General features: G+C 44.3%; 1 protein-coding gene across 2 annotated transcripts in view; it reads right to left on the minus strand.

Moving 5' to 3' along the window:
• The window catches only part of OVCH1 (ovochymase 1), a 64363-nt gene extending 40378 nt beyond the window's left edge, over positions 1 to 23985 (minus strand). The window contains exons 1-21 of one of the 2 annotated variants that reach the window (XM_088459244.1): positions 23844 to 23985; positions 23535 to 23612; positions 18297 to 18406; positions 17431 to 17528; positions 16915 to 17087; positions 16182 to 16277; positions 14667 to 14818; positions 14045 to 14237; positions 13116 to 13206; positions 10613 to 10743; positions 9270 to 9410; positions 9029 to 9159; positions 7988 to 8081; positions 7103 to 7231; positions 5854 to 5931; positions 5579 to 5756; positions 3064 to 3136; positions 2781 to 2976; positions 2332 to 2477; positions 1305 to 1461; positions 1120 to 1200 (exon numbers count right to left, since the gene is read on the minus strand). In XM_088459244.1, the coding sequence (XP_088315370.1) occupies positions 1120 to 1200; positions 1305 to 1461; positions 2332 to 2477; positions 2781 to 2976; positions 3064 to 3136; positions 5579 to 5756; positions 5854 to 5931; positions 7103 to 7231; positions 7988 to 8081; positions 9029 to 9159; positions 9270 to 9410; positions 10613 to 10743; positions 13116 to 13206; positions 14045 to 14237; positions 14667 to 14818; positions 16182 to 16277; positions 16915 to 17087; positions 17431 to 17528; positions 18297 to 18406; positions 23535 to 23612; positions 23844 to 23889 (2572 nt within the window). In that variant the 5' untranslated portion in view covers positions 23890 to 23985. The remainder of the gene's footprint in view (positions 1 to 1119; positions 1201 to 1304; positions 1462 to 2331; positions 2478 to 2780; positions 2977 to 3063; positions 3137 to 5578; positions 5757 to 5853; positions 5932 to 7102; positions 7232 to 7987; positions 8082 to 9028; positions 9160 to 9269; positions 9411 to 10612; positions 10744 to 13115; positions 13207 to 14044; positions 14238 to 14666; positions 14819 to 16181; positions 16278 to 16914; positions 17088 to 17430; positions 17529 to 18296; positions 18407 to 23534; positions 23613 to 23843) is intronic. The other variant, XM_088459245.1, reaches the window with a different exon arrangement.
• Positions 23986 to 26703: the final 2718 nt, after the last annotated feature.

A 26703-nucleotide genomic window follows, 5' to 3' on the forward strand; every position in this document is an offset into this window, starting at 1 on the left:
AGGATCATTGCAATGGAGGTTATAGGCAAAAACAATGTAAACAAATAAAGGCTGTAGGTGTACTTCAGGGTCTAGTCTTCAACCCGGGCAACGCCGGGTATCCCAGCTAGCTACAATATAGAGCCCAGTATGCAAAACACAGTGCTTACTAGTGGATAATCATTGCTGACCCTCTTCTTGAGATCACTATAAAAAGTGTTGACCCTTAAAATCTCTGGTGTCTTTACTGGACAGAGGCCAGACCTATGGTAGCACTATAATATCGACTATCCTTATTCTCTACTGGTGACAAGATTGGACACTAGATCTATGGTTGAGAGCCAATTGGAATTGTTTGGTCCAATGCTGAAGAACAAATTGGCTGTGCTGGCACTCTGATTGGTCAGTAGTTCCAGCCATTCAACCACCAGTATCTGTGCACCTCTTGGCACTTTGATTGGTGAATGGCCACTGACAGTAAGCATGCTTACAACCATTGACAGGGTATGAGTCTGACAACGATTCATGGCAGATTCTAAATAAAAATAATTTAAAAGCACTCTAGATGTCCAAGAATTCATACCCTAATAAGACTAATTGAGGATGATGATATCTCCTGTAGGTGTGATATTCCATCAATAACTGACTTCCTGTACAGGTCCATGTACTAAAAAGTTTTAATTGTCCTAGACCAGTAGTTCTCAAGCTCAGTCCTCAGGACCCCAAACCATTCATGTTTTCCAGATCACCTGTAGATTTTTAATATATGATAATGGCAATAAATGAGCTGCTAGAGGTCCCGAGGACCGGGATTGAGAAACATGGTCCTAGACAGAAGCTTCTAAATTAGTTTCCATTGATACTCTTGGCCCACAAAGTAGCATTTCTCTAGCAGATAGAGTACATGTGTATATAAGAGGACACAGAGCCACCCAAAAACTCACTCTCCAGGCACCCTAGCCGCAGACATAAGTGAAGAAATTTAGGCAGTATAAAAGGAATTGCTGCTTGCTGTCCATTAATTAAAATTAGCCACTTTACCAACCATACACCATTATAGCCAACAAGCAAATTTCAGCCACAAATACTGGTCCACCATAACTCTATTTTGGCTACTTATCCCTCTGGTTTGTCTCTTACCAGCAGTTGGTGAATCTTCTTTCCGAAGTTTCCTCAGATTCTTTAATGGGTTGGGCGCATTGTTAAAGGTTTGGTTTAAACCTTCAAAAAGGATAGAGAACAGGTAGAGATCACAGAAAAGTCCAGCAGTTGGGACCGTAACCTCCCTCAATGATGGAATCCATTTCATCTTTCAGTTTATTGACCTTGTTGGGTGTTAAGTATCCAGCGCAGGAAAGACCGGACTCTTGCATACACACCCGGCCTCTTCACTCTGGCGCAGCCAACTCCCCAACTGACAAGGCCATAAAGCACATAGGCTTTGTTCACGGTGGGACAGACCAATGGACCGCCAGAATCTCCCTACAATAAAATGATGCATTTCTAAAAACATCTGATCATGTGCCATTTTTTTTGTCAAATTGTCATAGAAAATATTATATATATATATATATATATATATATATATATATATATATAGTTACACACACACACATATTTTTTTTTTTTATCAGTCACATGAATGAGATGCAATGCACGCTGCATTACAAGGTCCCTCAACATGACCCAGTTGAGCAGAGTAGAATATCTAACTGGCCCCGGTGGATTTGGAAATCCTCAAAAAAAAGAAATCATTGCACATGAAATGGTAACAAAACTGCAATCTCTCTTATAACCACAAGATGGCGATATAGATCCATTCAAAACATATTTAATGTGCTGTGTGGTTTGTAAACTATTCTAGGACATGGTTCATAGACACGGGACATGGGCCCGATTCAGATTTTGGGAATAGAGTAAGGTTGAGCTAGTAACTGTGAACCTAGACAAAGCATGTTGCAATGCAAGGGATGCAAATTTTGTTTGGCATGTGGGGTAAATACCAGCAGGATGTATTGATGCCCAAGAAAATTCTATATTTTACTTGTGGGTTTTAATATTTTAAATCCCTGGATAAAGATAAACACGGCTGACACCTGCTACCTCAATTACTGGAGCTTTTCAATGGACTATTATTAGCCCAAAACCTTCCACAAAGTTTGAGGCCTCATCAAGAACATATGACCCAAACAGAAGAGAATGGGCCTGTTGTGGTCATCAGGTCTACTGTATAGAGAGGAAAAAAATATCCACTGACTTCAGACTGGAATCAGAGGTTCAGGTTTTGACATCATAACTACTGGCGTGAAAAAAAGTAAAGATGAAATAATAATTCCAGGGGAACCTACTAACCTGGCAGGAGTCTTTTCCTCCGGCGTCCGGAAACCCGGCGCAGAACATGCGTTCGGAGATCAGCCCGCGGTAATAGGAGCTGTTGCAGATTTTGGTGTCCAGAATGGGGACTTGTAACTGCTGCAAACGGCTGGAAAGTTGTCCAACTGGAGTGAAGGACAAGATGGCAGCAGGGAATATAGGGATTAGTATGTACATTCCAGAGTGTTTTCCATGTATGATGTAAGTAAGTATTTTCTGGTCATTCTGGTCTTTCTGTATAGGAGCCGGTGCAGCAAATGATGAGCAAAGCTTTAGCTAGAGAATTAGGGATGATGGACATGATTTGCAGGACAGGAATGTGGAAAGCCACTATGAGAGATATATTATATTATATCAGTGTGAGATATACAACAGTGGTTTCTACACAGTAAGACCCAATATGAAGCCATTATACCAGGAACAGCCACCTTCTTCAGTGCTGCCCCAGCCAGTGACCACACACAGAGAAGTTGGCTCAAGTGGTTCTTCCATTTTGGGCAGACAGACCGGACGTACGTAATCGTTGAACTTAAACTTCTCTCCCAAGTGGAGCAAAGCAATGTCATAGTCGTAGGTGATGGCATCAAACATCTCATGGACGGCAATGGCCTGGACAGTCCTCTCCTGCAGATGACACAATCACAGTCCCGTCACTTATTTGTTGGTTTACAATCCTTTGACCGCAGCAACTGTAAGAACCGTACGACTGACCTGCTCAGTGGGCTCAGGTAAGTGCCGGTCATGGATGCCGGCGAGTATCACGTAAAGGGAGACATCAGTGGATCTGTAAGCGCACAAGTGGGAGGCGACACAGAGCAGAGGCTTTAGGAGATTAAACATTACAAGTACTAAGAAAATCAGATGAAATGTGTGCAAACAAAGTACCCAGCTGCCTGTGTAACACAATATAAAGCCTTCACCACACTCCAAAATAATATTCTCAATACAAAAAAAAGTGTTCAACAGTGGCGCATAGGTACGTGTTCCCCAAAGTTCCTATAGTGTAATACAATCGTACACAATATTTCTTTTTTTCTGTTCAATTTGGGATTCTTTAATGAGGTCTGTATACCCCAATTCTACTTTTCCAGAGATATATAAACCTCGGTATATAAAACAGGTATATATCACCATTCTGAAGAAGGACCATCCAGGGTCAGAAACGCGTTAAGCGGAGGTAAATTGTTTGAGGATCATCAGCGGCGGAGCGTCATTCCTATTGGAGGCTGGAACGACAGGTTTCCAGGACTTGGGGTTCCAGTCTCCTCATTACCATCTAAAAGGGTACCGTGAGCACCTGATAGAGGGATATCCTCATGTTACTTCGGCTATGGTGATACACACATATTTTTATTTGTTAAAATGTGAGCGCTTTGTAGAAAATAAATATGTTCCTTTTTTGAAACAATATTGCACGATCTGCTGTTATATTCTCTATTCCTATTGGAGATACAAAAAGGTGAATATAGGATATCGTAAGAATTACCGAAAACTGTTGGGTAAAGGAATTCCAATAAAGTTTACACCTTGGATACGGTGATTTATGCTAACCTTGATATTACCAAATGTGAGCATAATATTGGATTAAAAGCATTTTATCCGATTGTCAACAGTATTACACTATATATTTCATATCTTTTTACCGAGGTTTATATATCTCTGGAAAAGTGGAATTGGGGTATACAGACCTCATTAAAGAATCCCAAAGGGAACAGAAAAAAAGAAATATTGTGCAAGATTGTATTACACTATAGGAACTTGGGGGAACACGTACCTATGCGCCACTGTTGAACACTTTTTTGTATTTAGGTTAAACATTAAACTGCAACTTCATCTGAGTCACAAAGGGGGGTATTTATCAAAGCATGGAGATAAAGTGGAGGGAGAGGACCCGATCCATTACTCATCGCAACTGCGACTACGCACGCAAACAGCAGATTGTTGCGTTCTGTGCATGCATCGCAGTGCGCGTGCATGAAGGTCTCATTGCGATAGTACTGTGACCGCAGAGACTACGCAGACCCATCACAGAGTGATTGAGAGGAAGTGAGCGTTCGGGGGGTAGCGATCGGTGAAACGCAGGCATGTCAGTGCGTTTGAACTCCGTTACAGAGGCGTGCATAAATTAGCTACTGCGATGCCATACACAGCTTGGGCTGTCACTGCGTGCGCTGAGGTTAGCAATGATTTAGTAAGGTCAGGCCTTGTGCATGTGTGCGTGAGGCTGCGATTGTACTCCATGTTACTGATGATTTCACAGACTTGCAAAGTATTACGGATGTGTGTAAGGTGAAGTGGGCGTCCTTATTTTAGGCTGTGACGGCATTGCGATATCATTCATTAGCATATTTTCTCAGTGGGACTGCGAGCGTAATCTCAGCTACGATCGCAATAGCGATCCGTAATCAATCAGGCCCAGAGAACGCACTAACCAATCAGCTTCTAACTCTCATTTTAGAGTTATGACCCAGATTTATTAACAAGTGATATTCTTGTGACCACTTGTTACAAATATTAAATGGTTCTCAAACCAATTAGCTCCTAACTGTCAAGTGTTTGAAAAATGACAGTTAGGAGCTGATTGGATGGAGAACCATTTAAGATAAGTAACAAGTGATATACACATTGTATAATATAAATGCTCCAATAAAGTAACATACAGTACATCAGTAAAAGATATAAAACTGGGCGACCAGATAAAGTCCTGGCTTAATTACGATTTGGTACATACAGTAGAGTAGACGCCTATTACAGATGACTGCTGGGGACAAATCATGTGATAATTATTATACTACACCACATCTGTATATATTAATATTACTTCTCCAATCTCTACTTCCCAGGATAAAAGTCTTTAGAGCCAGTGACTATTTATATTGTACTACAGCTGTATACGGCAGTTTCTATTAAACTGTTTGCCTAATACAGCAGATATCAGATACTCCTATATTAGGCTTTAATGAGGCCAGCTACTTAAACCACCATTTCCGCATGATGTTTTTGGGGAAATTAGGTTAATATATAAACCAGAGAATAGATTGTTCCCTTTATCAAGATACAACTCTGAAAGTATTCTGTCATGTTCTATGACAATGTAGTCACTAGGGGGCGCTTTTAGATTATGTATCATATTAGCATACTGTGTAAGAAACCCTATCTCTATATAGCGTTAGTCTTTTTTCCTGGTAGGAAGAGATGCTGCGAGTTTGTCGTTTTCCAGGCGTACTGTAGGCAGTGAGCGGAGGTCAGGACCCACTCCGGGGACAGAATCACCCCTCCGCACAGAAATGTCTGCTGGAACAGGATCCCGACATGCCAGGGCCAACAGTTGGGGCAGGCCTCCTCCCCTCCGATAATACGATTCAGAAGCCACTGAGCAGACAGCGGGGCCACCCCACAAACACCTGGGAACCAGAAACATCACATGAGCACCAGCAACAAAAACTTGTGTGGCTTAGATCCGCCCAGGAGGAGCGAATCGGCATCTCTGCGTTTACTCACTTGAATTAACAGGATTTGGTTCTGGATCTGCATCTGGGACTGGGGAGAGCTCAGAAGAGATAAAAGGTCTCGTTTTATCTGGGAAAAAAAAAAAAAGAATTCTCAACTACTGTACCTGCAGAGCCGCCACGAGAACAGAACATCTATACAGTATGACGACGGCACCGGTTTTATGAAATTCAGCTTCTTATCCAGAAATTAATCGAAATATTCCGTCAATAAATACTATGCTGTGGGGTTTAAAGTGTACCTCTGAAAGACATGCAATGGAGGCACGAGAAACCTAAATAATGGATGCGGCACATGTATAGGGTGAAGAGAAAAAAATAGGTCACCCACAAAAATACCCATTCGCCCGTAGATCATTTTTGTTGGAAATGTGTGTGTGCAGGTTACTTCAACCAGTGGAGTGGTTTTATTGGTGGTAGAATGGGTTCAGCCATACTCACTGTTATACACGCTGGAGCTTGAGCTGAGCAGGGTGTCATACAACTCACCAGTTGGTGAGTGTGCGCATATTGGGTACCTGTCATACTTACCTACTCTCCCGGGAACGGCCAGGGGGCTTCTGAATTAGGTGGAGCTCCCGGCCACTCGGAAAAGAAACCAAGTCTCCCGATGCTGGCTGCTACCCTGGCCGTCCACTTCCCAAGTGAAGTGGGAGGTACAGGCAGGCGATCGGCGCAATTGCATCACCACTCCCCTGGCACCACCCACTTCAGCTGCTCCACGGCCCCCGCGGTGCCGACCTGGCTGCCCCCACTCAGACGTAACAGCCCAAAGGTCGGCAAGTAATGTACCGGTGCAGGAATGCTGAAACAGAGGTTGTGCTAGCAATACATGGAAATGTCTCTCTGAAGCAAAGAGGAAGACTGGCGTCTCTCACTGTGGCGCTCTAACACAGCGACAAGAGGGCATCGCGCATGTGCAGTAGTAGACTCGGCAGCCATTTTGGTACAGGGAATGAAGCCTCAGTGGAGCAGCAATGTGGAGCATGTGCAGTAGTAGACTCGGCAGCCATTTTGGTACAGGGAATGAAGCCTCAGGGGAGCAGCAATGTGGAGCCTGTGCAGTAGTAGACTCGGCAGACATTTTGGTACAGGGAATGAAGCCTCAGTGGAGCAGCAATGTGGAGCCTGTGCAGTAACATCCTCCATCTTCAACAATTTTGCCTAAGCCCAGGCAGGATGACCGGTTATAGACACTTATATTCTGCCTCGGGCACAAACTGCATTGTCACCAAACTTACTAGGGTATATAAAGCTGAATCTGGCCGTGAAGCCGGAATAATTGTTCTCAAAATCACTTTGGAATGTAATGACCATTATGTTGCTGTGGCTGACGACTTGGCGAGTAACCAAAAATCCGCATAATTTTACTGTACATGGAAAACAAAAAAGAGGATTAGGACAGTATATAAGCAATATAAACAGGGGATTATGGAACATTACCATGCACCCAGCTATACTATGTGTCCCTGTTTTCTCAGGGCAGTACCACGTTACCCTCACTATCACCAATGCAGTAAATAACCTTTCTGTGGGATAATGAACCAGGAAAACGTACCACGGTACAAGTGGTCAAACTGCCATGAAATTCTATGGTAAATGGGTTGGTCACGATTGTATATATCAGAAGGGAGAGATTCGGGGAGTTTGTGCCCTTACTGTTATACAGAGCAGATGTGCACAAGGGTTTATTTTGAGGGTCCACCACATAGATAAGCAATACTATTAGGAGTAATTGCCCCTTTTGGGACCCCAGACCAATGGGAGATTGGGGGTCCCAGCTAAATAGAAGTTGGCGGCACTACCGACCTAGATGAGAGCTCACTGTACATTTACATCAGGTTATTTCATGGCCCATGAATGTAAAAAGTTCCAAAAGTGGAATTAAACCCAAAAACAAACCCCATTGCATCAAAGATTAGAACTCATGTAAATTATCCACTAGAGTCTCGGCTAAAGCTGTATCATGGGGTTCTGTGTACCCCACATTCACCACCACCTTATTTTTAGTGGGAGATTATGGTGTTTAGCAAAGACTGCGATGAAGCCATTACGATCGACTTGCAGTGATCCCGGCACCCGGCCCTATATCTGAGCGTGCTCCACACAGACAATTAAGTGCTTACTAATTAGCAGAGTTTCATCTCGGTCACCGTAAATGGAAACCCGATCATATTCGCATTCCTCCTGGTACTCCAGTGCAAAGTTTTCAAAAATGAGCTGAAAGGACAGAAAGTAACGATGACCAGATCAGGAGATTATGAACGCACAATGCAACAGAGACCCCAATACATACACAAATCTGCATTGCTACAAAGGTTAAAAGGTACATTTCTAAAAGAAATAGGGTCATTACATTTTTTCAAAGTCAGACAAATGAACAAAAAGTTGCTGTACAAGTCTTACATCGGGTGCAGGAACACAAAAGTGTTGTAAATCCATCTCATCGGCTAAGAAGAATTACAGACAGGGACTTGCAGCGAATAAGCCCCAATGAAGGGAAAAATGGAGCCTGTGGCTAGACAGGGGGGGGATGCTGATTAACGGGATGACATCAATTGGAAATTCTTGGAGGACAATACACTAATTTCAACATACCTCCCTCCTCCCAATTAGTAGATGCAATGGAGAGTCAACGCCTAGATCCCCAAAGGTGCAGAACCTAACAGTCGCTAGTCCATTAGCCTGGAGAAGTCCAAAATCACACAAGCTGAACCGATGCACTTTATTGGGTGAGCCATGGCAGCCGGCCAATCAGCTGCCTTTACAGTCATTAAATTCAGCCAGTGCCCTTTCAATCACATCTAGACTCTTCAAACGGGAGAAGCAACTATGGACTGGCCCCAGATGAGGCAAGTAGTTCTGGATCCTAGGCATAGTGGGGGAGATGTATCAAAAGGAGGACAAGTGGAGAAGCTAGCAACCAATCAGCTTCTAGCTTCCCTAATGTTACGTACATGCTATGAAATGATAGCTGGAAGCTGATTGGTTGCTACGGGTAACTCTTTAGAAGGCTTGATACATTTCCCCCATATCCATATGGTTGTACCAGCTTTTGGAGCGGTTTATTCAATCATTTATATATAATCTCCACAATTTCTTCTTTGACGGTATGAGGACAGCCAATAAAAATGGCGCCACCTTCGGTAATTCTGTTTTGAACATACTTGTATAACTTTGCCTTCCGGTGCTTCGATGACCCAGCGACACCTGGTGAGACTGGGATATGACCCGGGGTAATTAAGGCTAAATATCTTCCCTTCCACTTTCAGCTCTGCGACACTGCCGCACCCAGAACCTGCCCGAAGAGAAAAGCGGGAAAAAAAATGGATCTGGAATAGAGAACCCGCCGGCTGAGGACTGTCCATTGTGCTCAATATAGGGATCGCTGTGACCCCAAGCACCCACCTTTCCCAGAGGCAGCCGGTAATGCGGAGAACTTGAACCGAAACCCTCCACCATTAACCGTGCTGTCCGAAAGGAAGGTAACAGTCACCTTATTTGACGGGATTATTAAAGGAGATGGCAGGATGGATCCACAGACCTTTCCTAAAGAGCAGAAAAGCACACGTTATATAACCATCATTTCTTACCTATAAATTACAGGTCATGATTGACGTCCCCAGGAACCAAATACAGGCAAGTCGTAAGAGATGAGTTCCTTATGTCATCAGCCTGAACCAATACAGAGATCCATGGACCTAATCATCGCCGTCTACGGCAGGAACAATAGCTTCCGCATCTTTTATGAATATTTAAGTTTGAGAGCCATTCATTAATGTAGTTAAGCAAGAGATAACCCATAATCTTCCTATATATGGGGACACAGTAATCCTACTATTAAATAGGCCCCGAAATTTGTTCCAAAATCCTATGGTCCATCTTTATTCCTCAGGAGGCGGCGACACCATCTATAAGTCTAATCATCACGGAATAACCTCACTCACACTGACTGGTACATGTATAAATCCTGCTTTCAATGGGACATACCTGATTTTGGAGGCTGGAAAAGGATAGGGCCACCAGTAGTAGGGACAAGTCTGGCAGATCAGGAGATGGTTTGGGTCAGGGGTGGCCAAACTCGGTCCTCGAGAGCTACCAACAGTTCATGTTTTACAGGTCTCCTCACAGAATTACAGGTGAAATAGTAAGCTCCACCTGTGGTTCTTTCAAAATGTGTGAGTGAGTAATGACTACACCTGTGCACCTGCTGGGTGACCTGGAAAACATGAACTGTTGGTAGATCTTGAGGACAGAGTTTGGCCACCCCTGGTTTGGATGGATCAGGGGCTGAGACAGTTCTGATTTTTTTACTTTTCTGGTTTTGAAGTTTCAAGTTTAGCATAATGTGGGCACTGCTGGTGTAATGTCAGTATTAGAATTTGGTGCCATGGAGGGACTTGTGTCAGTTACTGCAATACATAAATATGCCCTTTAATTTATATATGTTAGAAAAGTGCCCCTTATACCCATAAAGCCACACCCACTGTTTTGCCTAACCACACCCCAACATCTTTACAATGCAATGAAGCTTATAGCAATAATTCCTTCTCGCCATTACCTATCCCCCAGAAAGGGGTCTCTGGAAATGTTTTCCCAACATAGGTAACTATGATCCATATGTGGCCAATGCCGTAACTATAGGTGTAAGCGTAGCCCCTCTCCCTCTAATACAAAAGGAAAGGCATGGAATGTATATGATGAAAGAGTTATTGCACAGTCCTACTTCTTGTGGCCACTGAGACACTCACGGAAATCCTTTAGCTTCACGTTAAAAGTCAGCGAATCGTGGGCGCAGGTAGCGTGATCCTCAATGTCCAGCTTAAGAAACTGGATCTGGATAATTTTATCCTCGGAGGAAATAATTGTCCAACGACAGAGGCTGTAATGACAAAGAAAAAAAAAGGGACAACAAACGGTTAAGCCTTAAAGCTCCTATCTGTGTTGCAGAGAGCTTCCTGTACAGCAGAACATGGCTATGGATTCATTGGCTTTGGTTGATACTAATTTCACCTTGGCCGAGCAGCACTTGATCATTAATAAGAACCAAGTACGTAAAAAACCAAGACAGACAGTCATAATACGTACAGAGAGCAAGGGGTATAATTTACTAAAGTGCTGGTTTTTAGAAATTAAGATGTTGCCCATAGCAACCAATCAGGTTCTACTTAACATTTATTTAGCACCTTAAAGAAGATAATATTTAGAGTCTGATTGGTTGCTATGGGCGACATCTCCACTTCTAAAAACCCACACTTTAGTAAATTTACCCCCAAGAGGCAGATTACCGCTCTTCCCCTAATGTGGATATATATTCCTATACTGGTGGCATAAGGCATGCAATGCCACCCCATAGGTCATGGTTACAGCCTAATCAGGGTGATTCCAGCTACTTATTGGTGTGTGCCTGTAGGTACGAGCCTGTGCAGAGTGTGAGTGAGAGGGCCCACTAAGTGCCTTATTATAGAGATAGGACTAATATCTATGCCTGTAGGTACGAGCCTGTGTGGAGTGTGAGTGAGAGGGCCCACTAAGTGCCTTATTATAGAGATAGGACTAATATCTATGCCTGTAGGTACGAGCCTGTGTGGAGTGTGAGTGAGAGGGCCCACTAAGTGCCTTATTATAGAGATAGGACTAATATCTATGCCTGTAGGTACGAGCCTGTGTGGAGTGTGAGTGAGAGGGCCCACTAAGTGCCTCATTATAGAGATAGGACTAATATGTGTGCCTGTAGGTACGAGCCTGTGTGGAGTGTGAGTGAGAGGGCCCACTTAGTGCCTTATTATAGAGATAGGACTAATATCTATGCCTGTAGGTATGAGCCTGTGTGGAGTGTGAGTGAGAGGCCCACTAAGTGCCTCATTATAGAGATAGGACTAATATGTGTGCCTGTAGGTACGAGCCTGTGTGGAGTGTGAGTGAGAGGGCCCACTAAGTGCCTTATTATAGAGATAGGACTAATATCTATGCCTGTAGGTACGAGCCTGTGTGGAGTGTGAGTGAGAGGGCCCACTAAGTGCCTCATTATAGAGATAGGACTAATATGTGTGCCTGTAGGTACGAGCCTGTGTGGAGTGTGAGTGAGAGGGCCCACTTAGTGCCTTATTATAGAGATAGGACTAATATCTATGCCTGTAGGTATGAGCCTGTGTGGAGTGTGAGTGAGAGGGCCCACTAAGTGCCTTATTATAGAGATAGGACTAATATGTGTGCTTGTAGGTACAAGCCTGTGTGGAGTGTGAGTGAGAGGGCCCACTAAGTGCCTTATTATAGAGATAGGAATAATAGGTGTGCCTGTAGGTATGAGCCTGCGCAGAGTGTGAGGGCCCACTAAGTGCCTTATTATAGAGATCGGACTAATGGAGCATACACACGGTCAGATTTGTCAGATCTGTCAGATGAATGATTGAACAATTGAACGATTTGACCAAAGATTTGAACGATTGAACGATTTTTGACTGCATTAAAATGAATGGAATAGTCCAAGTCTGACTGCAAACACATCAGATGTCAGATATCGTTATCTGACCATCGGGAACGCGCATCATTCAAATCGTTCATCTGACAGATATGTCAGATTTTCCTTCAGATATGAACGATTGAACGATTTTTTAAATAGTTATCGTTCAGATCTGAAGAAAAATCTGACCGTGTGTATGCACCATAATATGTATGCCTGTTGCTTGCTGATTGCAATTAGTGTTAACTATGAGCAGTATGACATGGGAGGGGAGATGTATCAAGCCTTAGGGAGAGATAAAATGGAAAAGTGGCCCAGAGCAACCAATCAGCATTTAACTATCATTTCAAAAACTGTGGTAGATAAATGATAGATGTTGATTGGTTGTTTTGGGCAATTTCTCTATTTTATCTTTCTCCAAGATCTCCCCATTATTATACATATACCTAGCGTAGAAGTTACCTGTTCATTTACGGTTTGACTCGAGCAATATGGGGGCCAGCCACATTTTTTGGACATTGTAAAGCCCACCGTCATTATCCTTTCTTGTGATGTGCTAATAACTGTTCCAGGAGAAAAGCTAAACCTGTGGCAGGGCATGCTGGCATTTGTAGTCCCACAGCAGCTGGAATGCCACAGGCTGCCTACCCCTGACTCAGGGCTTACTCTGACCCTACACTCAGGACTGCATGAGTAGGAACAGGACTATAGGAATCCTCTCAGTAACCCTATGACACAAGCACACAGTGAGTTTCTTTGGCTCTGTATATTCCTGGCGTCACCAGACTTACCTGTTGCTAGAATAATTGCTGGCGGCAACCAGGGGGTACTTGAGAATTCCACTCACGGCAAGGATAATTAGAGGATCCGAGCTACAGCCGCCTGGGAGATAAATAGCAGGATTTACGGAGTGTGAGGAGCAAGTTACCCTAAATGTTCAGCTATATTACAGACTTTAGTGTAGGCGGATGTGGTGAGGTTACAGAGTTAGCAGCATTGGATGCTTAAAGTGCACCTGCCAACTACGCACAGACACAGGGGTGCAGCCATTTTGTGGACTCAATATCACCACCACTAGGAACCAGTGACATCATTTATGATCCTCAGTGGTGACTGAGAAACTGGTAGGTTGTTCCCTCAAAATAGATGGTTCCACTGTGTGCGAGCCAATGAAAACAGCAGATTATTTATTCTATAAATCCGTGATCACCACTATAAAGATTTTTTATCACTATTATTATAGCCTTAAGCATCAATAAAAAAAATCATCCCTCTCACTGGAGAAAACAGGCCCCTAAATATCCAGCAAGATTTTGCCGTCTCATCTCAGCAGAAGGGTGTTGGTGCATATCTGTGACCCCCGGTGATATCGGTTGACATTTGGTATTTACTAGACAAAATGTGTCATGGATTTCAAAGACCATCAAAATAACATTAATATGCATCAAAAATGGTCTAAAAAGACAGATGAATTGTCCGCTAATAGAATCACAACATGAGAGGGCATAGGGCCATACTTTACTTTGCTTTGCTATATTAGCTTTTTGACCACCAACTGTTTAGTCACTGACTGCAGGGGTAGACCAAAAGTTACTGCAAGACTTAGCGCTGCATTTACCACCATGCTCCATAAGTAACAATCAATTAAATTGGGTTCTTGGAGTCCCTGAAATACATATGTGCTGGTCATTCACGCTAAGCGGGCTACGTCCGTACTCACTGTCAGTCGTGGAATTCCTCAGGAAGCCCAGAAGCGCAGAGACATTCGCATATATGGCGGGGGACCCCAAAGGGTCTCTGTTACTCATCACCTTTCCCCAAGATCGTCCGCAACCAACACCCCAGGATGTACAACCAACCAGGACCCATGCCCCAGACCGCCGCTTGCAAACCAAGGGACCACCAGAGTCTCCCTGTATGATGGAAATTCAAGAGAGAGGATTTAGGGCCCCTCACTATCAGAATGTGGCAGAATAATGTAACTATCAGCAAACATAGAACACGCGATCTGTGTACAGGCATGACAGGTCTCAGACTCACCCACACGTCAACAACACAACCACACACAAATACCCGTCCACGTTACAGTATCCGCCAGTCTTTTGAAATGATGCTGTAATGCAATGCCAGCTTAAACTACAGGATAAAGCTGGAATTATAGAGAGGATGGCGTTCTATAGAGGGTGGCATGATGGGTGTGATACGTTTCCATGCACTTTTGTGAAGAACTAAAAACCTTGATCAGGACAAAGTAGGGAGTCCAGAAATTTCCCCACGCACCTTATTGCCCCATCGCACACACATCTCCCCCATTTGCTTTGGTTCCCAGCTCATGGTCCCACCTGACAAGCATCTTTGCCCCCATCCGGGAAGCCGGCGCACATCATGGACCTGTGTAAGGTCGGGAGCCCCATGGAATCCAGCACAGTGCTACAGGTACTGTCAGCCAATAGGGGAAGCTTCACCTCCTGCAGGGTGTTGGAGAGCGCCCCACCTGGCAACAACAGGGAACAGGTTATGTGTGGGACTAACCATTTCCATATATACTAAGCCCCGACCGCACTTTTATTGGTGCAGAGGGTAACGCCAGAAAAACCTGGCATTACCCTATAGAAGCCTATGGGCTTCTTACCGCACCCGACGCTTCGCTGCCCCGCTGTCACCCAGCGCTGGCCCCCACTCACCTGCTCTCAATTGTCGCCGGCCCGCGCCTCCTCCTGGGTCCTCCGCCTCTTCCTCCTCCTCATCATCTTCTGGGTGCAGGAAGGAGGAGGAGCCCGGGGCTTCCTGACCAGCAGGAAGCTCCCGGGGCTTGGAGGGGGCGGGGTCCCACAGAGACCCCATTACCTGACATCGGCTGCTTCGCAAAGGGCAGCTCTTATCACAAGAGCTGTCCTTTGCAAAACTAATCGCATATGTTAGTACATATGCGATTAGTAAGGTTGCAGTGACTGGCGGAATGGTCACCGCAACCTTAGTACATCCCGACCTTATACTGAAAACTAGATTTATTTTGTTCAATTGCTCTAAAGAGAGAGAGAGAAGTTAATAAAAGGCAAGTTACATGATCGCCTTATGTGAACACGGGTGCAGGCCACGTACTTTACAGTTATCTCCGAAAGCGCTGCGCGGCCAGGCCTCACTCTTGAATAAATAACGTGTGTAAGGGGAAAGTGAAATCGGCTTTAGTTATTGTGTCACCGCTGTAACTTCTCAGATGATATTATGACATTAGTAGAATTATGCGAATGTAAATGGCGTCTCAGTGGAAGTACAGGCTGGGGCACGATTAGCAGCACCACAGAGGGCTGTGTAAGAAAGTCAGGTCAGACTGCGGGAGGAAAGGCCCATCGCGTCAATCGCTAAATCAACCACAAAAAGCTGCAGCGATACAGAAAGAGCTGAGAAAACTGCATTAATATGGGTGTCCTACTCCTAACACATAATTACAGAGGGAATTACTACATTACTTTACCAGCTCTATGTAACGGATGAAGAGTCTACTGCTGGCGAAATGTATGGGAGGGGGGGAATATTACCCAGGGGCAGAGAATCTTAGGGGTCTATTTACTAAGCCTTGGAGGGAGATCAAGTGAAGCAGGTACCAACCAACCAGCTCCTGTCATTATTCCCAACACAGCATGTGACATGGCAGTTAGGAGCTGATTGGCTGGTACCTTATCTCCATACAAGGCTTAGTAATATAGACCCCTTAGGCACTGTCAGTCATTTTTAAGATGGATTTTTTGTGAATTCCTCAATTAGGTTAAAATCTGTAATGGTAGGAAACATCTGTAAATGGTAAGGTAATAAAGAACCATCAAATATAAATATGGATCTACTTGATGCAAACTTACTCTCGTTAACCCTTCCCCATCCGCTGGTGATACACAATGTTCCAGGCTCAAACTTCTCCCCCACCTGCGGGAGGCAGATTCGCTGCACCCGAGAACCTAACATAGGGAGCAGAATGGATTTACTTATCATTTCACTGTCATCCATGCAGTATGTGATACATAGAGACGGGCTCTCTCTACACCTCTCCCATACAGAGCCTGACCATGACATACTAGAGCACAGGTTCTCAAACTCGGTCCTCAGGACCCCACACAGTGCATGTTTTCCAGGTCTCCTCACAATCACAAAGTAAATAATTAGCTTCACCTGTGGATCTTTCAAAATGTATCAGTGAGTAATACTAACGAATACACCTGCTGGGTGACCTGGAAAATGTGACCTGTGTGGGGTCCTGAGGACAGAGTTTGAGAATCACTGATCTAGAGCTATAGGCAAGATACTGGTTTGTTTCACCTCCCACCCCTTGTAGTAAAAGTCGGACATGGGGCAGCTTAGATAATAGGTGATCCAGCTCGACCATCTATCTCTCACACAATCATAATGGAGGAAGCCATTTTGTGAACCACACTCATTTTCAGCCATTTTGTTGGCTAAAACAAGGTTAATGAGATTGCAGACTATTTAGTCACAGGAAGTAGATACATCACTGTGGGACGGTCAGGTCCTAGTAGCTGTTATGGAGAGGACGTGTCTGAAGTACAATTTCCATTTATTGACCTTCCTGCTGCTCACCCAGAACGATCTTTTTGTACAAGTAAACCAATGCGATGTCGTAGCTCATATTCCCATCGCTCCTGTAGTTCGGGTGCACCTTGACATACGAGACCGGGATATTTTGCTGCTGAGGGTCCATGATGTTTTGGTCATACTCTCCGACCACCACGGTCATGCGTTTGACATTGTCTCTGAAAACATTCAAAATGGAGAAGAAATGAGGAGTTGGAAGCATGAGAGGCCCACAGGTTGGGCTCATGTGTCTCTGAGGCATAAACTTCATAAAAAAATCATGTATCATGCCTTCCAAATATGTACCATATAAAGTACCTCATGAATATTGAATCACCTTGGTCACTGGTCCCTAATAAATGGATACTGGGAAAACAGTGGATTTGCTACAAGATGGCTGCCGCAGACATGGGCGGGTGACATACATTCATTTGCAGATTTTTACTGTCAAACATAGGAACAGTCCTGGATAAACCAGGACGCAGTTACAACGTGCGCTGGGCAGGAGAAAGAGAGACTTACTCAGATACAGGATACACACAGTGGGCAGCCGTCACCACCAGCATTTTCTCCACAATAGCCCCCCCACAGATGTGTCTCTTGTTCAGCTGTAGAGACACCTAAATGGAAAATTGGGACATCATTAGTTCGGTTTGGTATCTCGGGGCAACAGAAATAACCAATACCGAACCTGAAAATCATTGAATTAGGCTAAAAAGATTGATATTCAGGTATTTCATCATTTGTTCATATAAACGTTGTACAAGACAATACATTTTACTCATCTGAGAGTGCACCCATCATGGAGCGCGCAATACAGAGGGCTACCTGCACATTCATTTCCCTTTATTTAGGTAATTGGGGGGAATGTACACATAGCACCGCATAACATAGAATGGAAGCGTTTTATAAATCATCCATCCAATTTATTTAAAGTAAAACTCAATTTAAACCTGTTATTGTAAGAATGAACTCCCGCCCCCACATGCGATGGGATCGGGTCAGAATGTCGACAGTACATTTTTGGGTTATTTTTAGATTTAAGGCTGTAATGTGCAAAAAAAAAAAACTGTCGGCATTCTATGGTTGACATTTTAAATGTCGACATTACGAGCATTTTGACAAGTTAACCATCTTGACATTTGTAAATTGCAACATATTGCTTGTCTACCTAGATGTTTTGACTGTCGACATTGAGAACCAGTCGGCATCATGTCGACGACATTCTGAATATCGACTCTTCGTACCACACCCTCAAGCAACATAGCAATGGGGGGGGGGGGGGGGGGGAGTGACATAGCAATGTACCCTGGTGCATCACTTCCAAATTCATTTCAGATTCTTGGTAAATATATGTACAAGGGAACATCCTCCATTCTCACACTTACTGTCCAAGGCTGTCCCCCCTCCTCAGCCTGTGCCCCGCCAATGATGCGCAGGTTCATTTCCAATATATTCGTAGCGTCCTTCCTCAGGTGCCGGGTGCCGCATTTCATCTCTGAGCAGGAGACAGATTGTTACAGAAACTCGAGTAGAAGCTAAAATGATCAGGACTGTAATCCAGCCGGTTACTCTCACAGAGAAAATATACATATATACATTTAGCTTGTAGGAAGTGTGTGTAGTACAGATAATTTGTGAGCATCAGAAAGACTTTAATAAGTTTTAAGAATGTACATTGGGCTCGTTTCATTACGGATTGTGGCTGCGATTACGCACGCAGCCTGGCTGAGATGATATGATAATATATTGCAATTGCTATGCCATCACAGCACTATATAAGGACGCCCACCTCACATTACACACATCCGTAATACTTAGCAAGACTGTGAAACCATCGGTCACATGGAGTACCATCGTAGCCTCACGCACACTTGTACAAGCTCTGACTTTACTCAGGAATTGATAACTTCACCGTACACAATGAGCATTCGTGCTGCATATGGCATCGCAGTGGATAATTTATGCACGCCCCTGCAGCGGCATTCGAACGCACTGGCACACCTGCATTTCGCCTCCCCCCCTCATGGCACTTCCTGTCAATCACTCTGCGATGGGTCTGCGTGGTCTCTGCGATCACAGTTCCAATCACAGTGGCTTGTTCAAGCACACGCAATGGATATGCATGCGCAGATCGCAACAATTGGTCGATTGCGTGCGTAATTCCCGTTGCGATCGGTAATTAATCAGGCCCATTGTAAACATAATTTTAACAACCAGGAGTTGACATCTTCTACACCTGAAAGGTTTTAGTTACCGACATGCAAAATGCGTCACCCATAGATCTCCTAGATGCTGTGAAAATTATTCTAGAGATTGTTTTTATATAGTTGTACACTTAACAGTTTTCTAGCACTTTTTTGTTTTATAAAAAGTGTTTACACTACAGTCCCTGAACCAGTGGAGCTTACAATCTATATTCCCAGCCACATGGACACACACAATGATTAAGGTTTGGCAGAAAGCCAATTAATCTACCAGTATGCATTTGGCTTGTGTGGGGGGAAGCCGGAGCACCCAGAGGAAACTCATACACGGAGAGAGCATACAAAGCTCCTCACAGATGGAATCAAGCCCGTGGACCAGCACTGTGAGGAAGCAACGCTAACCACTGTGCCAACCTGTCATCTCAGACACAAACTTATTTTGACTTGCCAACAGTCCCAATCTGAGGGGACAGCCCTGGCAGTCTGGACATTCCTGGAATTCCAAGAATGTATATCCTGCACACCATGGGCAGTACGTGCCGCTGGTGACTGTACCTGTCGCTGATGTAGTTCAAGGGCCTTTTTATGGATGAGTTTACTGTTGGTAGTGGCCTAGTGCTTCAGACAGGCCCCCGTATGGCTGGACTGTGCTCCATTCAGTCTGCACATGACTTAATATTCTGTTCCTCAAGTCTTTCCTAATTATAAAAGTGGGAATAAACTCTCCCTATTCCTACTGTTAATATAACTTGTCCTATGAACCCCAATATTCTACTGCTTCTTCCCACTGCATTACTACCGACTACACCAAGGGTGCCCTGTCAGTTTGTGTGACTGCCCTCCCATGGACCATCTACACCAGAGGGATTCAAAAAACCAAAATTAAGTTACATGATGTCTATTAGGAATCAGAAATCTTGTGGAGACTAGCGGCCATGAAAACAAAGGGAAGCCTGAGTGGCGGCAAACACTGGTGGTTGACACTGAAGGAGGATGATGAGGAGTAGGATGATGAGGAGGAAGAGTAGGATGAGGATGATGAGGGAGAGTAGGATGGCGAGAAAGAGGAGGAAGAGTAGGATGATGAGGAGGAAGAGTAGGATGATAAGGAGGAAGAGGACCGAAGATTATCCCTTTTTAGACATATGAGGTAAAACTGGACAAGATGCTCGACTTCATGCAGTTGTGGAATGAAGAAAGGGGATGGATGAAAGGAGAGACACCCCCCTATGCAGAGAGCAAAATGCTGGACTATTAACAGTGAGCCCAGGATAGATCATGGTAGGGAGTGGTCTTCAGCCGTTGGACAAGGAAATTGGGAATAATTATTACCGCCTTAAAGATACAGGATGGCCGCCATGACTTTCGTAAAGATGTAAGAGAGATAGTCGCCCACAGGATACAGTTGAAACTAAAAAGGTTGCATCCTGAAAACTAATAACTCTTAGAAACAACCAGAACAACAAAGTAGGAATTACAATTTAATGAGTCCATACCGAAATTATACCCAGAGCCGTCTTGTCAAGAGCTGGTGGACATGATGGTAGAGCTGGTGGACATGTGTTTTCTTATTCAGGACAAGAGAGAGACTTTAACAAAACACCAAAGACTGTGTAAACCACCTGGGGCAGGATGCATGACACATCGCACTCGTGTTGCAATGCATTCTGCCAGTCATGGCATGCATGCTGGTGTTGGTAACGCCGGTATGCATGACTATCCCTACGAAGTACCGCTCTGTCGGTAAGATCGGCCCATTGTCTATGACCCAGAAGCCCCTCCGGCGTCCATCTATGCATGCGCAGAAGGACGCATGTGCTCTGGGGGGTGCTGGGAGGGATCCAATTGGATCCCTCTATCAGCACTCTGAAGAGAGAAGCCCATAGCCCACATGGGTAATGCCATCAGGAATATGGCGTTATGTTGCACTCTGGGACTTGGTGCATATGACAAATGCGGTGAAACCCTGGAAATGCAGGTTTGACTGCATTTCTCACCTTGATACATCCCACCCCATTACTGCTGGAGTGCTTTGAGGTCCACGTTTGGGAACCTCGGCAGTAGTCTACACACCTGGGTACACACCTGAACGACTTGTAATTTAACCGATTTTACATCCAATTTCCCTTGAGACCAGAACATACGATACTGAGCGTACACACTGTCCAATATCGCATATGACAGGACGATACAATGTATCGTTTGATCGTATATGATCACTGGCTACATATGACATCAAAATTGGTCAAATCGGTCCAACATATCATCTGATCGTTCGGTTGGGGACATCAGGGCTGTATTGTATGGTGGTTACTATGATCCAATGCTATGTGTACAGTATGGTGGACACTCATGCTATGTGTATTGTATGGTGGACACTAGAATGCTATGTGTACAGTATGGTGGTAACTACGATCCAATGCTATGTGTACAGTATGGTGGTCACTACGATCCAATGCTATGTGTACAGTATGGTGGTCACTAGAATGCTATGTGTATAGTATGGTGGTCACTAGGATGCTATGTGTATTGTATGGTGGTCACTGCGATCCATTGCTATGTGTACAGTATGGCAGTCACTGAGTGCCGGCTGTTTTACTTTATATTGTTTCTGTAGTGCATTTGTGTGTGTAATGGAATGTCAGGAGTTTCATTGATGTCATTTGGATGATAATGTTTTTAGAGGTTGATATTTGAATTTTGAAACACCTGGTTTTGGGGCCCTTATTTTTTCATCTTTATTTCTCCTCAGGTCAGAACCTGGCTGCGCCACTGACCGCTGAGGAGACTAAACACAGCGCATCACTCTGGTAATCGTGCAGCGGCGAGGGGCCCTCTGGGAGAAGGGGCCCAGGGCACATTTCTCCACTTAATCCTGCTCTGACTGGCAGGGTTCCCAGGCGGCTGCTTATGCCTCGGGCCTCCTCTTCTTTGAGGGAATCATAAAGGACAATTTAAAGTGAAAACAGAACGTTTAATCTAATTAAAAATAATTATATAGGGATTAATTATGACTCCCATAAAAGGCTTACAACTATATTTATTTATAATTAACAGTTATTTATGTAGTGCACACATATTCTGCAGTACTTTACAGAAAGTATATCAGTCAGTCCCTGACCCAATGGAACTTACACTCCCTACCACATGTACACGAACACACACACACACACACTCTTAAGGTGCGTACACACTGGGCGATAAAGTGGACGACTGAACGATATCGTTATCGTTCAGTCGTCCACTTTATCGTCCATTTTTAACCCCAAAAAGATGAACGATAACGACGACGCGCGTTCCCGCGGGTCGTTCGTCATTATCGTTCATCGGGCTGACATGCAGGCCAACCTGACGATCTCGTCAGGTTGCTGCATGTCAGGGAATGGGGGAGAGAGCCCGGCGCTGAACGATATCGTTCAGCGGCTGTGCTCAATGTCATGAACGACATTGAGCACAGCCTGCCGGGGGACAACATTACACGATATCGCTCAGGGAGCATATCGTGTAGTGTGTACCCACCATTAGGGTTATTGGTTTGTCAGCCGCCGATTATCTACCAGTTTGTTTTTTGGAGTGTGGGAGGAAACAGAGCATCCGAAAAAAAAAACATGCAAACACGAGGAGAACATACAAACTCCATACAGAAGGGCCATGACCGGGATTTGAACTCATTACCTCTGCGTAACATGTACATGTAACATATTTACTTCCATGTGATCTGCTCGAACACGTGGTTGTGTGACGTGTTCTATTTAAGAGAGGACCTGGATCTTTGAAGTGACACGAGACAAAAAGAATATCACCGAACATCGTTCACTTATCACTACGCAATCTTACAGGCATTTAATTGGGTGTCTCAAAGCCCCTCCTCTGTACGGGGGGAGTCGCCATCTGTGGACAATGTCTAGTCACAAGGGCACATTCACAAACATTGCACTTAGCGACAAAATTTGCGCTGAACCACAGCAACCAATCAGATCTGCTCAAAAACAAAGACACATTCAATTCAAAATAAAAAAAAATATTGGTGTTTTCCCTTTAAATAACCCTTAAGCTGCACACACACACACACACACACACACAAACGATTTTGTAAATGAACAATTTTAGTAAACGATTTTAATAAATTTTTTCAAGGGAAAAATGAATGAAAATCGTTTACTAAAATCGTTCATTTACTAAATGTAATGAACGATTTTTTTGAACTACAAACGATATTTGCATATTCCCTTAATGAAAATCATTGAGTTGGTCAGTCTGACTGAACTACAAACGTGAACGCGCATGAACGATAATCGTTCGTTTTAACTTAGAAAGTGAACGATTTTTTTCAACAATGAAAAATAATCGATATCGTTTATCAATAATCATTCAAAAAATCGTTGTGTATGCACCTAAGGAGTAACAAATTGCGCTTACCTCTGGTGTGGGGCGACATGATCCGTTTCCTGGAGATCAGTAACCTGGATCCATTACTCATTGTCACACCTGGGAGAGCTGCGTGTTATATACAGGAGAGAATGAGAAATATAGCTGGGAGATATAAAATACACACTCACAATATTACCAGCAAAGTCCCTGTGCTGGGCACATTATCAGCGATGAGAACAGGACAGGTGATGAGAGTGTGTTGGGGTTAGGAACCGGTACAGGGTGTAACTCAGTGTAATATGGGTACATAACATTAAACCAATGTTACAAGACTTTTAGCGCAGAAATATAACTCACCCCATGACAGGAGCAGGGTAGGAAAAGCCAAGATACACAGAAACATTATTCCTGACACCAGGAGTCATCCAGCAATGTAATAATAAGAGTCTTCACTTTAATTCAGCTGCAGAATGTCCTGGAGATTGCAGGCAGGTGGAGGTGTGTGCGAGGGCTGGACACGGATTAGCAAGTGCCAGGATTTGGTCAGTCCAGGCAAGATTGTTAAGGGAACAGGTATGGTTTTTAAAAAAAATTAAGGCTCGTATTCAGTTTGAGGCGAAAAGCCGTTTTCGCTGGAAACTTTTTGCCGATTACGTCGTTTTCGCCTGTTTTGATTTGACTCCGTATTCAATTTGGAAGACTTTTTGCCTCAATGCAATGTAATAGGGGACAAAGTTAAAAACTAGCGAACTTGACTCTGGGGGGCCCAAGTATGCCCCAGGTGTTTTTTCATTGCAGGGGCTTGCACATGTGGATTTTTCACGATTTTTTAAACTTAACTTTAGCAACTTTAAAATATGCTGGTCCCCATTTTCAAGTACCCCAAATTTGCTGGGATAAATTATTTTCTGCAAGAAAAACTCCTGAATACTATTCTTCACCACTAATGCAAAAACGCTATTTAGCAGCTATTGAGCACCAAATACCTTAGCAAGCCAAATTGGGGGGTACCATAGCTAATCCCCATGTGAGAGCATCTTTTGGGGGGTTTCAGGCTTATTTCCCCAAATTTGACAGTACTTTCCGCTTGTTTAAGTTTCGCCGGGTCCCGTTTTCGCCTACTTTCAAATTGAATATGGCGATAAGCGGGAATGCGCACAATACTTTTCCGCCTGCAAAACAGGCGAAGTAGGTGAAAAGAATGGGGAGGCGAAAAAGTATCGCTGGTCCGTTCAAATTGAATACGGGCCTATATGTACTTAGGCTTACCATACTATCCCTTCTTTTTTTAATCAGCCACAAAGCCTGTGGCACTGAGCCTTCAGTTTTTTGGAATATTTGGGTGTTAGGCTGAGTGATTCGTGGACATTAGGGGTATTTATAAAAGAATTTTGCAAGTGAAGGGGACTATGTATTATTTATCTTGATTTTTTTTCAACAATAATTAACAATTCATTTTTCATTGCTCAGCTCGCTTGCCAGGACAGCGTCTCCAGAAAGAGACCGTCTCAGCGAACAACTTTTCTCGCTGAAAAATCTTTTACATCTAGCTTAACACATCGGCGAAAGATTTCACTGCCGGATTGCCATTCACAAATGGTAAAGCTCACTGCCACCAGGGCTTCACTAATGGGATATTGTTGCTTATGCCATCTCTGCTTTTTGAGGGTGATAAATTGGGTAATTTCACCATCTCCATAGGGATATATTAGAGTGGCAGTATCATCCATTAACGTAAAAGAACGCAATGATGGCGCACAGTACAGCATCAGGAGGTGGGGCTTAGGAAAAAAAAGGTGTGGCCTGTGATGCTGTTCAGTGGCCGCCAAGACTTAGGGGTGATCAGCGGTGGGTGTGGCCACTGGAGGGGTGGCAGTTATACTCCCCCCATTGTGTTTGCAGTAATGTTGCACAAAATAAGTGCATGGTCATGGCATTGTGGGTAGTGTGGTTACGCCCCCACTGCACTCACAGGCCCCTAAAGAGGCCCAGACCCGGATAATCTGTATCTGCTCTACCATCTCTATACACGCCTGTTTAAAGGGCATCTGTAAAAAGCTTTCATGGCCATTTTAAGATATGTCATGCAACTACAGGCCCCTATACATCTGTGATAAATTAGGACAATTCCCCAATTTGCAGACAATTGGGGTTCAGAAATTGGCAATGTGTGGGGTACACCAATAAATAAATCAGGTCATCCTACATGTTTGATATTACCAATTGGAGAAAGAAATCACAAGATGTGTGAATGGTTCTTTTGTGATTGCTGATGTATAGGCCCCTTTAGCCCATTCGTCTGATGCTGCTCTGCATGGGATAGATTTCTGGTCACGTTTTTCTAAATGCATCTCACTGTGTATTGTATGCATGCAGCTTACTGCATATACATGTAATAGCAGATGTGTAAGAAGTTCATACCAGGAGCCCGAAGGCAAGCTAGCTGTTGGTGCCCCCATTCCGCTCACATTCACTACCAACACCCCAGTCCCTGCAGCACTCACACACACTCCCCCTAAATCACATTTACTACCAATACCCAGTCACACACACTCTCTCTCCCCTATATTCACTGCCTTAATCCCAGCAGCACCCAGACACACATTTCCACCCTGCATTCACCACTAGCACCCTAGAAGCCCCCAGACACACACTCTACCCCATTGCATTCACTGCCTGCACCCCAGCAGCACCCAGACATCTCCCCACTGCATTCACTACCAACACCCTAACAGCACCCAGACACACACCCTCTGCCCTGCATTCACTGCCAGCATCCTAGCAGCCCCCAGACACACATTCTCCCTCCCTACATTCACTAAAAACACCACAGCAGCACCTAGACACATTCTCCCACCCTGCATTCACTGCCAACACACCAGCAGCACCTAGACACACCCTCTCCCACTGCATTCACTACTAACACCCTAGAGGCACCCAAACACACACTCTCTCTCTTCCTGAATTAACTGCCAACACCCCAGCAGCAGCAGCAGCACCCAGACACACACTCATCCCACAATTAACTACTAACACCCCAGCACAAACACTCCCTGTTGCTGATCAGGGTCTTCTGTTCTCCCACAGCAACCGCAGAGGCAGCAGGTCATACATGCCTAGGCTCCCGATTTTTTGGGTAACCCCCCCCGCACCCCCGCAAGGGGAAGGCATTTCTCCTGCATTCTGCCCACTTCCTAGTGAAGTGGGCAGAATTATG

This window comes from Taudactylus pleione, unplaced genomic scaffold, assembly GCF_031769625.1.
Source record: "Taudactylus pleione unplaced genomic scaffold, aTauple2 ptg000903l, whole genome shotgun sequence".
Classification (NCBI taxonomy): domain Eukaryota; kingdom Metazoa; phylum Chordata; class Amphibia; order Anura; family Myobatrachidae; genus Taudactylus; species Taudactylus pleione.